The sequence below is a fragment of the Macrobrachium nipponense genome, chromosome 20 (assembly GCF_015104395.2).
Source record: "Macrobrachium nipponense isolate FS-2020 chromosome 20, ASM1510439v2, whole genome shotgun sequence".
NCBI lineage: Eukaryota > Metazoa > Arthropoda > Malacostraca > Decapoda > Palaemonidae > Macrobrachium > Macrobrachium nipponense.
The window spans coordinates 85960173-85972672 of NC_061089.1; the positions used below are offsets into that span (position 1 = coordinate 85960173).

General features: G+C 38.2%; 1 protein-coding gene across 1 annotated transcript in view; it reads right to left on the bottom strand.

Moving 5' to 3' along the window:
* The window catches only part of LOC135220694 (uncharacterized), a 76006-nt gene that overhangs the window by 8447 nt on the left and 55059 nt on the right, over positions 1 to 12500 (bottom strand). Inside the window, exons 9-10 of the mRNA XM_064258082.1 lie at positions 3479 to 6238; positions 1046 to 1186 (exon numbers count right to left, since the gene is read on the bottom strand). Of these exons, the coding sequence (XP_064114152.1) occupies positions 1046 to 1186; positions 3479 to 6238 (2901 nt within the window). The remainder of the gene's footprint in view (positions 1 to 1045; positions 1187 to 3478; positions 6239 to 12500) is intronic.

Consider the following 12500-nt stretch of genomic DNA (forward strand, 5'->3'; position numbering starts at 1 on the left):
CTCTCAGGAGATTATAAAGCTCATTCTCTCAAAGGATTATCAAACTCACTCTCTCTCTCTCTCTCTCTCTCTCTCTCTCTCTCTCTCTCTCTCTCTCTCTCTCTCTATTCATTTATTTCCTAACATTCTTTTAGCCCGAAAGAATATACGATTATCTCTCTCTCTCTCTCTCTCTCTCTCTCTCTCTCTCTCTCTCATTTATTTCCTAAAATTCTTTTAGCCTGAAAGAATATACGGTTATCTCTCTCTCTCTCTCTCTCTCATTTATTTCCTAACATCCTTCTAGGCTGAAAGAATATACGATTATCTCTCTCTCTCTCTCTCTCTCTCTCTCTCTCTCTCTCTCTCTCTCTCAAAAGGGAGATTAATATCCAAATTTCGGACCGTCGAACCCATATCTCACTAGGTATTAAGTAAAGGCATTCCAATATTTCATCCATCACGACAATGTCATAATCGATTGGCCATTGAATCTCTCGCAGCTTAATAGATATGATTTACTGTCTTCCTCTCGAATTAATATTACCTCCCATTATTATTATTATTATTATTATTATTATTACAGGTATTAATGGTCGGTATCCGTGTTCGCAGGTAGATCGGAACACACTGGTGGATTCGCTCGATAGAATTTCTAGTCAATGTAGATTTTGTTGCTGTATTTATTGCAGTTGCTGTATTAGGCTGTATTCACGTCTGTTAGTGTTCAGGTTTTGTTCAGCTGTTGGCAACGTTGGCAATAATGGGGTCAGCTTGTTAATTCGTGAAATGTTGTATTGTTCATTTTCCGTGGAATGATGTATACTGGTGAAACAGCTGGATAATTTGTTAGCCATATATATATATATCATATATATATATATATATATATATATATATATATTACACACACACACACACACATATATATAGAAAGAGAGGGAGAGAGAGAATATCTCCTTTGAGATAGAGTATCTCCTCTGAGAGAGAAAGAGAAAGAGAATCTCCTATGAGAGAGAGAGAGAGAGAGAGAGAGAGAGAGAGAGAGAGAGAGAGAAGGACATACCTCAAGACTGATCCTCGTCCAGATCCCGTCACTGCCATGACTCCTATGCTGCCCCTCCCCCCGGAGGAGGGGGGGTTGTTCTCCACCCTGTTGGACGGAGTTGACGAGGTGCATTTGTCCGGGATCAGGGCCTGGCTGAACCTGCCGTGTGGGTGGGGTAGTGGCGGAGGGGGAGTGGCGGGTGTAGGTGAGAGAGATCAAGAGAGTCATTATTAGTGGCGTAAATCCTTATTTTTATAATTACTATTATTATTATTATTATTATATTTTTATTATTGTTAGGTTATCATTATTATTATTATTATTATTATTATTATTATTATTATTATTATTATTATTATTAATAGTATTATTATTATCAATGAAAATTATTATTTGCAGAGGATATCCTTATTATTATTATTATTTTATTATTATTATTATTATTATTATTATTATTATTATTATTATTATTATTATTATCTATAGAGTATATGATTATTATTATTATTTTCATTTATCATTATTAATGAAAATTATCATTATTTACAGAGGATAACATTATTATTATTATTACTATTATTATTATTATTATTATTATTATTATTATTATTATTATTATTATTATTATTATTATTATTATTATTATTATTATTATTAATGCATTCGTCACAAACTGCCACAGTATATCTATCGGAACTAGCAGAAATAATTTTGAACTGATTTTCAATATATCAATATAAAGACAAAATGATTTATTACCCTGGATTTCTTTGTGTGCGAACGCACGTCTCTGTGTCCATTTTGGGAGAAACATTTCCTTTCATTTCCTAAAAGCGTAACAGGACAGGGAACTGAAAGATTTGATCAAACCTATTCCCAAGGGGAAGCAGAAGAAATCACGGGGAACTGGACGCAGATATCGAGATAAACAAGAAAATAGAAAAATGATAACAGAAATGATTCCAGCGAGCGTGTTGTTTTTAGAGTTGAAAGGGAAAAGTATTCCTTGCTAATAATTTATTCGTGAAAGGAGTTTTAATGTTTAATCTCGTGTACATCAAATGTTACGAAACTGCTAAATATTTTAAAAGGTTGATTTCCTTATTCATCTACATTATTTTTCAGTTATTCGCAGTCAAATATTACTTTCTGTATTATTTCTGTGTACTCTCGTCTGTAGTGATATGTAATTACGCCTCAGATATGCTTATGATTACAGGAAGCTAGAATTAAAATTGAAATACTATTTATTTTGATATTTACTTTAGTATTGTCAATTGCATGAAATTTAACTTATACATAAGGATATTGGAATGCTGTGGTAGTTGAATAAATTTGACTTAGTACAGGTTTAAAGTATTATTAATATTTTTAAACTTCCCCAACGGTTATCATCTTTGTTTTGCGATATTTTTTTTTTAAATTCGTGTGTCGTATGATTAGTGTTGAAATGCGGTACATAGAGGCCATATTTTAATTAAAGTATTTTTTCCCTAAAGTTAATGACCGTGCATAATTAGGTAACTAAAATTCTATTGGCTATAACGCAGCTGAAATAATCTAATGTCAGTTACGCTGTAAGCAGTTAGTTTTGTTGTTGTAACTGCGTTTTCAATACAGTTAAAACTTTTTCCATCAAAAGACTAATAATAATAATAATAATAATAATAATAATAATAATAATAATAATAATAATAATAATAATAATAATAATAATTTGGTATTTTGGTGCTGAAACACAGTTGGTAATTAAGTTCCATTATTAGGAAAATTAAGATAATAATAATAATAATAATAATAATAATAATAATAATAATAATAATAATAATAATAATAATAATAATAATAATAATAATAATAATAACAATAATGTATTTTGGTGCTGAAACACAGTTTCATCATTAGAAAAATTAGAAATGATTAGAATAATCATGATACTATTTTCAGGCTAATCTAGAGTAAGAATAATTCCTTGAAATGCATTAGACGGTTGAAAACAGTTCCTTTATTCGAATGGGGAAAATGATTAGAATAATTATAATGTACTATCTTTAGGGTAATCTGGAGAATAAGAATAATTCTGCGAAATACAGTGTACGGTTTAAAGCTGTTCCTTTATTAGAGTAATTATAATGTACTATTTTGAGACTAAATTAGACAGTATGAATAGCTGCTTTCAAGCATATAGGGTAAACAACCGAAAAAGTACTTTAACACGTCCTGACACCGGAGATGGGCACCAGTCATGAATCATCGGTGGTGGGAGCAACACCTCGAGACCTCTACTCTCCTTTCGAAGTAAGCAAAAGTACTTTTTTCGGAGGGTGGATCAACAAGCGGGCAAGACTGGATCAGCTAGTCCATTCGGTTGTTTACCCTATGCCTGATGCTTTGACAAAGCAACCTGAGACATGGGAGGCACAAAAAATGATAATGAAAAGCATTACTAACCTGTGAGAGTAAATGACGTTGGGTCTCCTGATGGGGAAGTCGAAGGGCCTCTGCAGCGGCTGATGAGGGATCGTCTTCCCGATGTCCATCTGGTCCCCCTCCTGTCGACAGACCCTGATAAGGGCCACGATGACCACCGACAGGAGGATGAAAACGACCATGCAACCCACGGCTATGTAGATCACCAGCTCGACGTCGTCCGGTTTCTTGACCAGCGGCTGCATGTCCTGCCCGTCGTCGCCCGCCCTTTTGGTCAGGATCTTCTCCAGGTAGAAGATTTCCTCCGAGATCTCGAGGAGCGTCGTGTTAGCCTCCGCCAGGAGACGCAGCTTGATCTCCGCCTGCGGGTTCTTGATGGTGTCCAGGCTGATGTTCACCATGAAGGTGTTGTCGCAGAAGACGGAAGGGACGTAGACGTCGTTATAGTCGATGGAGAGCTTGGACGAGAGGGCAGCCTTCAGGAAGATCACGAAGGCGGACATCCGCTGCTTGATGACGGAGCAGTTGCCATCGAGCACCAGGACGAACCACCTGTAGCAGGCCTGGTGCTCTGGCAGCAGAGGAACCTCGTGCACCGGCTGGAAAACGATGGTGCCGTTGGTTCTGTCCTCCGTCAGGCTGCCTTTGTTGGACAGTCCTCCTTCGTGGTGTCCGTTTCCTTCCTCCTCGTCTTCCTCGCTTTCTAGGCCCACTTCGGAGGACGAGGAGGATGACTGGGAGTCGAGGATCTCGATGTTGTAGTGGTGGTAATGACGCTGTCCCCACTTGGTGTCTTTCTCTTGGTGGTTCTCTGCAGAGCCATCATCAGACGCCCTCGACGAGTTTATCGCCTTGCCCTTCGCCTCATTCTCTTCGTCCTTTTGCAAGCTGGGTATCATGTGGTGCTGCAGGATTGAGATGGCGAGCAGGAGGTCACTGGCTGCTTCCTCGTCCTTCTTAGACAGTTCCATCTCCAGTTTTTCGAGGTTGACCTTCTGCTGCGTCTCGGTGGTCACTTCGTTGACGTTGCCAGTGGTCTCGTTATCGAAGTCCTCTCCAGTGAGATTGGAAGCGTTCGCCACGGCAGAGGTCACTCTTGACATCCTCTTGTCGCCTTCAGGTTCGTTGGTGTACGAAGGGCGCAAACGGTCCACCCTAAACGCTCCAGGCCTGTAGTTATTCTTGGAGCTCATAACTGCACTTTTCAAACTTCCATCTTGCCTTTGTCCTTTAAATTTTATCCCTTTCGCCTCTTTCCTCCGTTGTTTTTCCTGCATGGAACCCTTAGTACTTCCCCTCAATTGCGCGCCATCAAGCTCACTCTTCGAATACTCGCCTAGTGATTCCTCCTCCCCAGGGGACTGGTCGAAGGGCAGGTTTTCAGGGTGTCGGTCATCCCAGTCGTCCAGAGGGTAATTTGACGACGTCCTAAACGCCTTCGTCATGTTGGTCCTATCGGTCAGCATTTGGCGGGTGTTTTTGAAAGTGGTATCTCCATTAGTCTGCGTAAGCGACTCTTTCCCAGCAGGTTCGATGTCGTAGTTAAAAGGCGGAGACTCTGGGTAATTCTGTTCGTCCATGTGTTGCTGGTACTGTGGATACCCCCCGCCGCCACCGCCGTCGCTGACTGGGCGCATTCGCTCTTGGTCAAAGAACTCACTGCGTAAAAAATAGACATTCTTGTCCCTGCCCGAGTAGAGGTTATTTGACCTCATGTGCACAATCGAAGCCGAACGGATACCGAGTGGTTTCGCCGAGTCAGCAGCAGCTTCTGCTGGTACCACGTCTGGAACCCTGGAATGCTTCTCCCGTTCCCTTGGAATGTCATCATCCTTCCCGACCTTTTCCTTCTTCCTCCCCTCTGGTTGACTCTGCTGGTTGATGGATCCCACGGTGGAAGACTGGAGGAGACCTTGAAAAAGGGTAGGAGACGGGGAGGGACGGATTTTTTGGGGGAGCGGGTTAGGTGAAGGATAAGGATAAGGAGGTGGGGGATCCGGCCACAGTGGGACTAACGGAGGGGGCGAGGATGGGGGCCGGGGAGGGACAGGATACGGCGGAGGATGGTTGGGGGGGTGCAAGAGAAACGACTTTTTCGGCGGCAGGGCGCTTTTGGCGGCGGGGTCCTTGTTATGTGACGGAGAGACAGCTGCGTGGAAGAGCTGGACAGCACCACCCGGGACATTTTCCCGGAGGAGAGGAGGTACTCCTTCATGACGTACGACGAGGGCATCGCCCTGGCGTCGCCCTGCCGGAGGGAGGACGCCTTCAGGAGGCGAACTGACGTGGAAGTCTGGTAGCGGTAGGGACTTTGATGCTGGTTGGTCCCTTCGGAGGATGCTGGAGGAGGAGGAGGATTTGAGGGAGATGAAGGAGGAGGAGAAGGAAGAGACAGAGATGGAGAAAGGGGCGTCGTCGCTAAAGGAAGAGGTCTCTGACGCTGGCGACGTCGACGACGAAGTGGATCGCTGTAGAGCTCCCCTTCGGCACCGTCTCGATTTGCATCCTGGAGGATCCTTCTCCCTCCTCCTCCTCCGCCTCCTCCTCCTCCACCTCCACCTCCACCTCCACCTCCTCCTCTTACGGGAGTGTCTTGGAGCAGTGGAGTGTAAGACTGGTGTAGGAGGAGCTGCTGGGGGGAGGACGTGTGTGAAACGGCCTCCTCCTCCTCCTCCTCCTCCTCTTCTGCCTCCACTCCTCCGGTCGGTCTTGTATTGATTGGATAGAGAGCGGTGAGGGAGGAGGAGGAGGAGGAGGAGGAGGAGGAGGAGGAAGGAGCCCCTGAAAGCAAAGGTGTGTCATTGAATTGTTTTCACACGCAGTAGGGAGGACTGATAAAAGCGAGAGAGAGAGAGAGAGAGAGAGAGAGAGAGAGAGAGAGAGAGAGAGAGAGGCCAAAATTTGTTAGGAAGAGATGAAAGGAAAGCAAGACACTCCTACTTTCTTTCTTTTATTCTTGACAATTTTGAGAGAGAGAGAGAGAGAGAGAGAGAGAGAGAGAGAGAGAGAGAGAGAGAGAGAGAGAGTTTCAGCAAGTCAAATGTGCACATACTTCAATAAAAGTCCACATACTTCAATAAAACCACACTATAAGAGAGAGAGAGAGAGAGAGAGAGAGAGAGAGAGAGAGAGAGAGGCTATTAATTCCTTCAAAATCTCCATGTCGTAAGAATTCTCAGTGTTGTTGCTTTGGGGTCTGAAGTTATTTAATTAATGGAAAAAGTTGTAGACCTTTTTATTTCAAAATATAAGCCGATTATATCCTTTACAACATGGTCTTTAGCCTCTCTCTCTCTCTCTCTCTCTCTCTCTCTCTCTCTCTCTCTCTCTCTCTCCCTCTCTCTGTTTCAATTAATTTGTGTTTTTCAAAATCATGCATATGTGATACATTAGCAGAGAGCATTGGGGCAACAAATTTGGCTAAATTGGTAATGCTATAAGCTTTATTTTGATCAATATATTCAGTAACTAAATTTCAAAAACTATTATTAGATCAACACCGAAATCAAATAATTCCTGCCGACCTCTAATTAAACCACTTGATTCAAGTAATTCCTTCCTGCCTATAATTAAAACACCTGATTTCCATTCTTCCTTCTTATAATTAAAACACCTGATTTCCTTTTTTCCTTCCCAAATTTAAACACCTGATTTGTTTCCTTCCTATATTCCTTCCTTCCTTCCTACAATCAAAACACCTGGTTTCCTTCCTTCCTTCCTATAATTAAAACACCTGGTTTCCAACCTTCCTTCCTGTAAACAAAACACCTGAATTCCTTTTTTCCTTTCCATAATTAAAACACCTGATTTGTTTCCTTCCCATAATTAAAACACCATGCTTCCTTCTATTCTTCCTATAATTAAAACACCTGATTTCCTGCCTTTTTTCCTTTAATTAAAACACCTGGTTTCCTTCCTTCCTTCCTATAATTAAAATACCTGATTTACTTTTTCTTTTCTATAATTAAAACACCTGATTTTCTGCATTCCTTCCTTCCTTCCTTCCTATAATTCAAAACACCCGATTCAAGCAGTTCCTTCCTTCCTATAATTAAAACACTCGATTTTCTTATTTCTCGATTCTGGAAAGAAGAAGGAGAAAAACAAAAAACAATCGGAAAGACAGCGTCGAAATCACGGCGATATCCCCGTGAATTTTTCATGTATTGCCAACATAAAGAAAGCGGCCGCGAAACGGCCCCGAAGGATTTTTGGAAATTGAGTTCTGGTGAAAAGGAGGGCAAATATCCAGTGGAAATAGGAGTACATTAAGCCGGACCGAATGCAAATACGGACAGCCAAAGTGAGCCCTCCATCCCTTCTCCAACTTTGATGGGGATTCGATATGGTTGGGAAAGCGCGGTTGGTTATGCTAGTTTTTTTATTTATTTTTTTTTGCTTGAAAATGGATGCGTTGGTGGCGACGAGTATATTCTAAGTCATCGTGGATCTTATTTACAGATATATGGATTTGTAATTTTAAAGGTTTCATTAAGAAGTGTATGCCAAAATTGTCATAATTTATTGTGGAAAAAATAATATTTTTTTATTCTAGTATTTTTTTATTGAAAATGAATGCGTTGGTGGAGACAACAATATTCTAATTCGTCCTGGATCTTATTTACAGATATATGGATTTGTAATTTTAAAGGTTTCATTAAGAAGTGTATGCCAAAATTGTCATAATTTATTGTGGAAAAAAGAATTTTTTCTGATTCTAGTATTTTTTTTATTGAAAATGAATGCGTTGGTGGCGACAACTATATTGTAATTCATTCTGGATCTTATTTACAGATATATTGTAATTTTAAAGGTTTCATTAAGAAGTTATTTTAATGACAAAATTGTCATAATTTATCGTAGAAAAATTAATTTTTTTATCCTAGTATTTGTTGTTATTGAAAAAGAATGCGTTGGTGGGGACAACTATATTCCAAGTCGTCCTGGATTTTATTTACAGATATATGGATTTGTGATTCTAAAGGTTTCATTAAGAAGAGATTTTTTAATGCCAAAATTGTCATCATTTATTGTGGAAAAACTAATTTTTTTTTATCTTAGTATTTTTTTTGGATTGAAAATGAATGCGTTGGTGGCGACAACTATATTCTAAGTCGTCCTGGATCTTATTTACAGAAATATGGGTTTTGTAATTCTAAAGGTTTCATTAAGAGATATATATATATATATATATATATATATATATATATATTATAGATAGATATATATCTATCTATATATCTATATATATATATATATATATATATATATATATATATATATAGATATATAGATAGATATATCTATCTATATATATATATATATATATATATATATATATATATATATATATATATATATATATATATATATATACTATATATATGTTGACTGGTAAAAATGTTCTGTAACAACAGAATTCCATCTAATAAAAGGAGCCCATAAAAACACCAAAATGTAGAGAGGAAAGTACTATATTTCAGAGACTTCTGTCTCTCTCTTCAGCTTTATGAATGAGAAAAGTTTACAGAAAAGGTGGTATTTATACCAAGGGATCCGTCCACAAGTAAGCCAATTTAGGTCACCCCGCTGATAATCTTCCTTTAATCTTCTTAAGCGTTGGTTGAATAAAAACTTCGGCCTTAATAAAAGAGAAGCAGGTAATGAACATCTCAAAAGGAGCGTGGATTTCGGATGTCATCGACGAAGTTTTTATTCAACCAACGCTTAAGAAGATTAAAGGAAGATTATCAGCGGGGGTGACCTAAATTGGCTTACTTGTGGACGGATCCCTTGGTATAAATAACCCCACCTTTTCTGTAAACTTTTCTCATTCAATATACCGAAGAAGAGACAGCAGTCTCTGAAATATAGTGCTTTCATCTCTACATTTTGTGTTTTTATGGGCTCCTTTTATTAGATATATATATATATATATATATATATATATATATATATATAATATATATATTATATATCTATATCTATATATCTATGTATGTATATATATATAATATATATATATATATATATATATATATATATATATATATATATATACATCACGATCCTCCGTCAAATCCTCGGTTTTAGCAGCTTTCGTCGGCTGGAAAATAGGCAACTACGTTGAAAAACAATAAAACCAAACACCCACTTTGCCTTCTAGCTCGCTCGCTATCTCTCTCTCTCTCTCTCTTTCTCTCTCTCGCTCTCTCTCTCTCTCTCCTTTTTTTAAATAATGAAATATCCATCCCCCAGACTATATATTTACGAAAATATAGCTTCGCGGATAAGCAGAGTTGGTATGTAGACGTGTTTAAATATAATAGAAGCTCGGGTGATGAGGTTTATAGGAATGTTTGCTTGTATAGGGTTTACATTAAATATATTATATATATATATATATATATATATATATATATAGATATATATATATATATATATATATGTAACCCTATACAAGCAAACTTTCCTATAAACCTCATCACCTATAAACCTCATTACATTAAATATATATATATATTATATATATATATATATATATATATATATATATATATATATATATATATATATATATATATTTAATGTAACCCTATACAAGCAAACATTCCTATAAACCTCATCACCCGAGCTTCTATTATATTTAAACACGTCTACATACCAACTCTGCTTATCCGCGAAGCTATATTTTTCGTAAATATATAGTCTGGGGGATGGATACTTCATTTAAAAAAAGGAGAGAGAGAGAGAGAGAGAGAGAGAGAGAGAGAAGAGAGAGAGAGAGAGATAGCGAGCGAGCTGGAGGCAAAGTGGGTGTTTGGTTTTATTGTTTTTCAACGTAGTTGCCTATTTTTTCCAGCCGACGAAAGCTGCTAAAACCGAGGATTTGACGGAGGATCGTGTGGGGGTCTTTTATATATATGTGTGTTTTTGCTGTTTCTGTACAAATGATCGTCCCCGGGAATGGTAAAGGGAGGTGGTGGTGGGGGGGGGGGGGGAGAGTGTTGGGGGAAGGGTAAATGAACCATCCCAAATGGAATGGTATTTGTATAAAAAAAGAAGTTTTTTTTTAGTCCGGCTTACCGCTCCCTCCCCCCCCCCCTCCCCCTCTCATCTCTATTAGGGCGTTAACATTTTACCTGTTAGGGTGGAGTGAACTCTGATATTGCGACCAAATATACTGATTTTATTTATCTATCTTGTTTTATCTCTCATTTAATATTTCGAAAGGATTGCTATAGTAGTGTTATTTATATTAACTGATTTTGATTTTCATTTTTTCTAACTCATTTATTATCTTTAACTGCTTGTTTTAATGTTAATTTTATTATAAGAGATTTACGGTAAAAATATACTGATTTTTATCTTTTATTTTTTGTCTCATTTTAAGTCCATTGCTACAGTGTCCGTAATATTACGAGGGACTTACTGCAGCAATATAGTGATTTTCATCTTCATCTCTAATTTAACAGCTTCTGTTGATTGCTGTAGTGTCAGTGTTGCAGTCAGCCATCTGACTGATAAAGAGTAATTGGTGTAGGAGGTGCAATATCATTTGGCTGACATTTTTGAAAATGGGATCGATGGTAGATGTGAATGTCAGGAAAAATTTTAATTCTGATTTTTTTAGCAAGCAATTTTAAAAGCATGCAATTTCCTCTCTTCAATAAAAGGATTGTCCAGGGTGAAGTGTTTCGTTATGATTGATAAATAATATAGTGAGTTTATCTTCAAATTTATTGGCACAATAAAATCAGAAAAAGAAAAGGATGATAATAATTCATGTCATGGTTTGAAAAAAGTTGCCAACGTATACTTTTTAAAAAAGGTCAGGCCTAATCTGCAAACAAAAGGTATGCAATTGGTCTTATTATTATTTTTTTTTAAATATCCTTACATTCAAATACAAGTTTGCAAAACTGTGAAAATTTGTTATAGTTCCAAGGCTTGGTCTAACCTCTAAACAAAGGGTACGCACTTGTTTAGAGGTTAGACCAAGCCTTGAAACTATAACAAATTTTCAGTTTTTCAAACTTATATTTGAACGTGAGGATATTTATTTATTTTTGACGAATATCTAGACAGTCGCCTACTTTAATAAAGCGCCTCGGTGGCGTGATCGGTAAGGTCTTAGCCTGCCACCTCGATGGCCGCGAGTTCGATTCTCTGGCATTCCACTGAGGGGTTAGAGATGTGTACTTCTGGTGATAGAAGTTCACTCTCGACGTGGTTCGGAAGTCACATAAAGCCTTTGGTCCCGTTGCTGAATAACCACTGGTTCAATGCAACGTAAAAACACAATGCAAACAATCAAACAAACAAAACCTACTTTAATAACACTTATTACGAAAATGTATCTTTATGAAAGTTATATATTCTGCTGGCATTCTGCGTTGCCGTCAACAGAGCTGGCATTATACATATCACGCAGGTAATGTATTTGGCTGTCCGAACGTTCCTTGACAAGAGATAAACGCCAGCCACTGTCTTAGAGATACTAAGCTCTCCGGACTCGTCAGGGAAGCTGATAAATATGCAGACGTAGTCCCTGGTCTAATTGAAAGCCAAATACCTGATCTGTGTGACCCCACACCTAGGGTTAAGCCAACCCCCCTATTCATTCCCACTCTCTCCCTCCTAGAGAATCAGATTGGTAGCAAAACAGCAGTAAAATAGAACAGTTTTCAGGTCCGTAAGGGAATAGGGCCATCGTGCACCTAACGTGGTGTACTGTAGGCATTATTACTTGGTCCATTGCAGCGTCCATTCGGCCCCTAGTTACAACCCCTTTCATTCCCTTTTATCATACATAAATTGTATATATAAATTCCATAATTGTCTCAAGTAACTGGATATTTATTTTCTGGGAATTTAGAGAATTTCCACTGTTTTAGATTATGCTTTCATCACCTCCATTAGTTTCAAGAAAGTAACCTACGAGCATACGTTACCGAAGGCCTAAATTCTAAATTCCAATTCTAAAACTGCTTCTCGTGACTGAATTTTTGTCTTATGGGAATTCAGAGAATTTGTCATGATT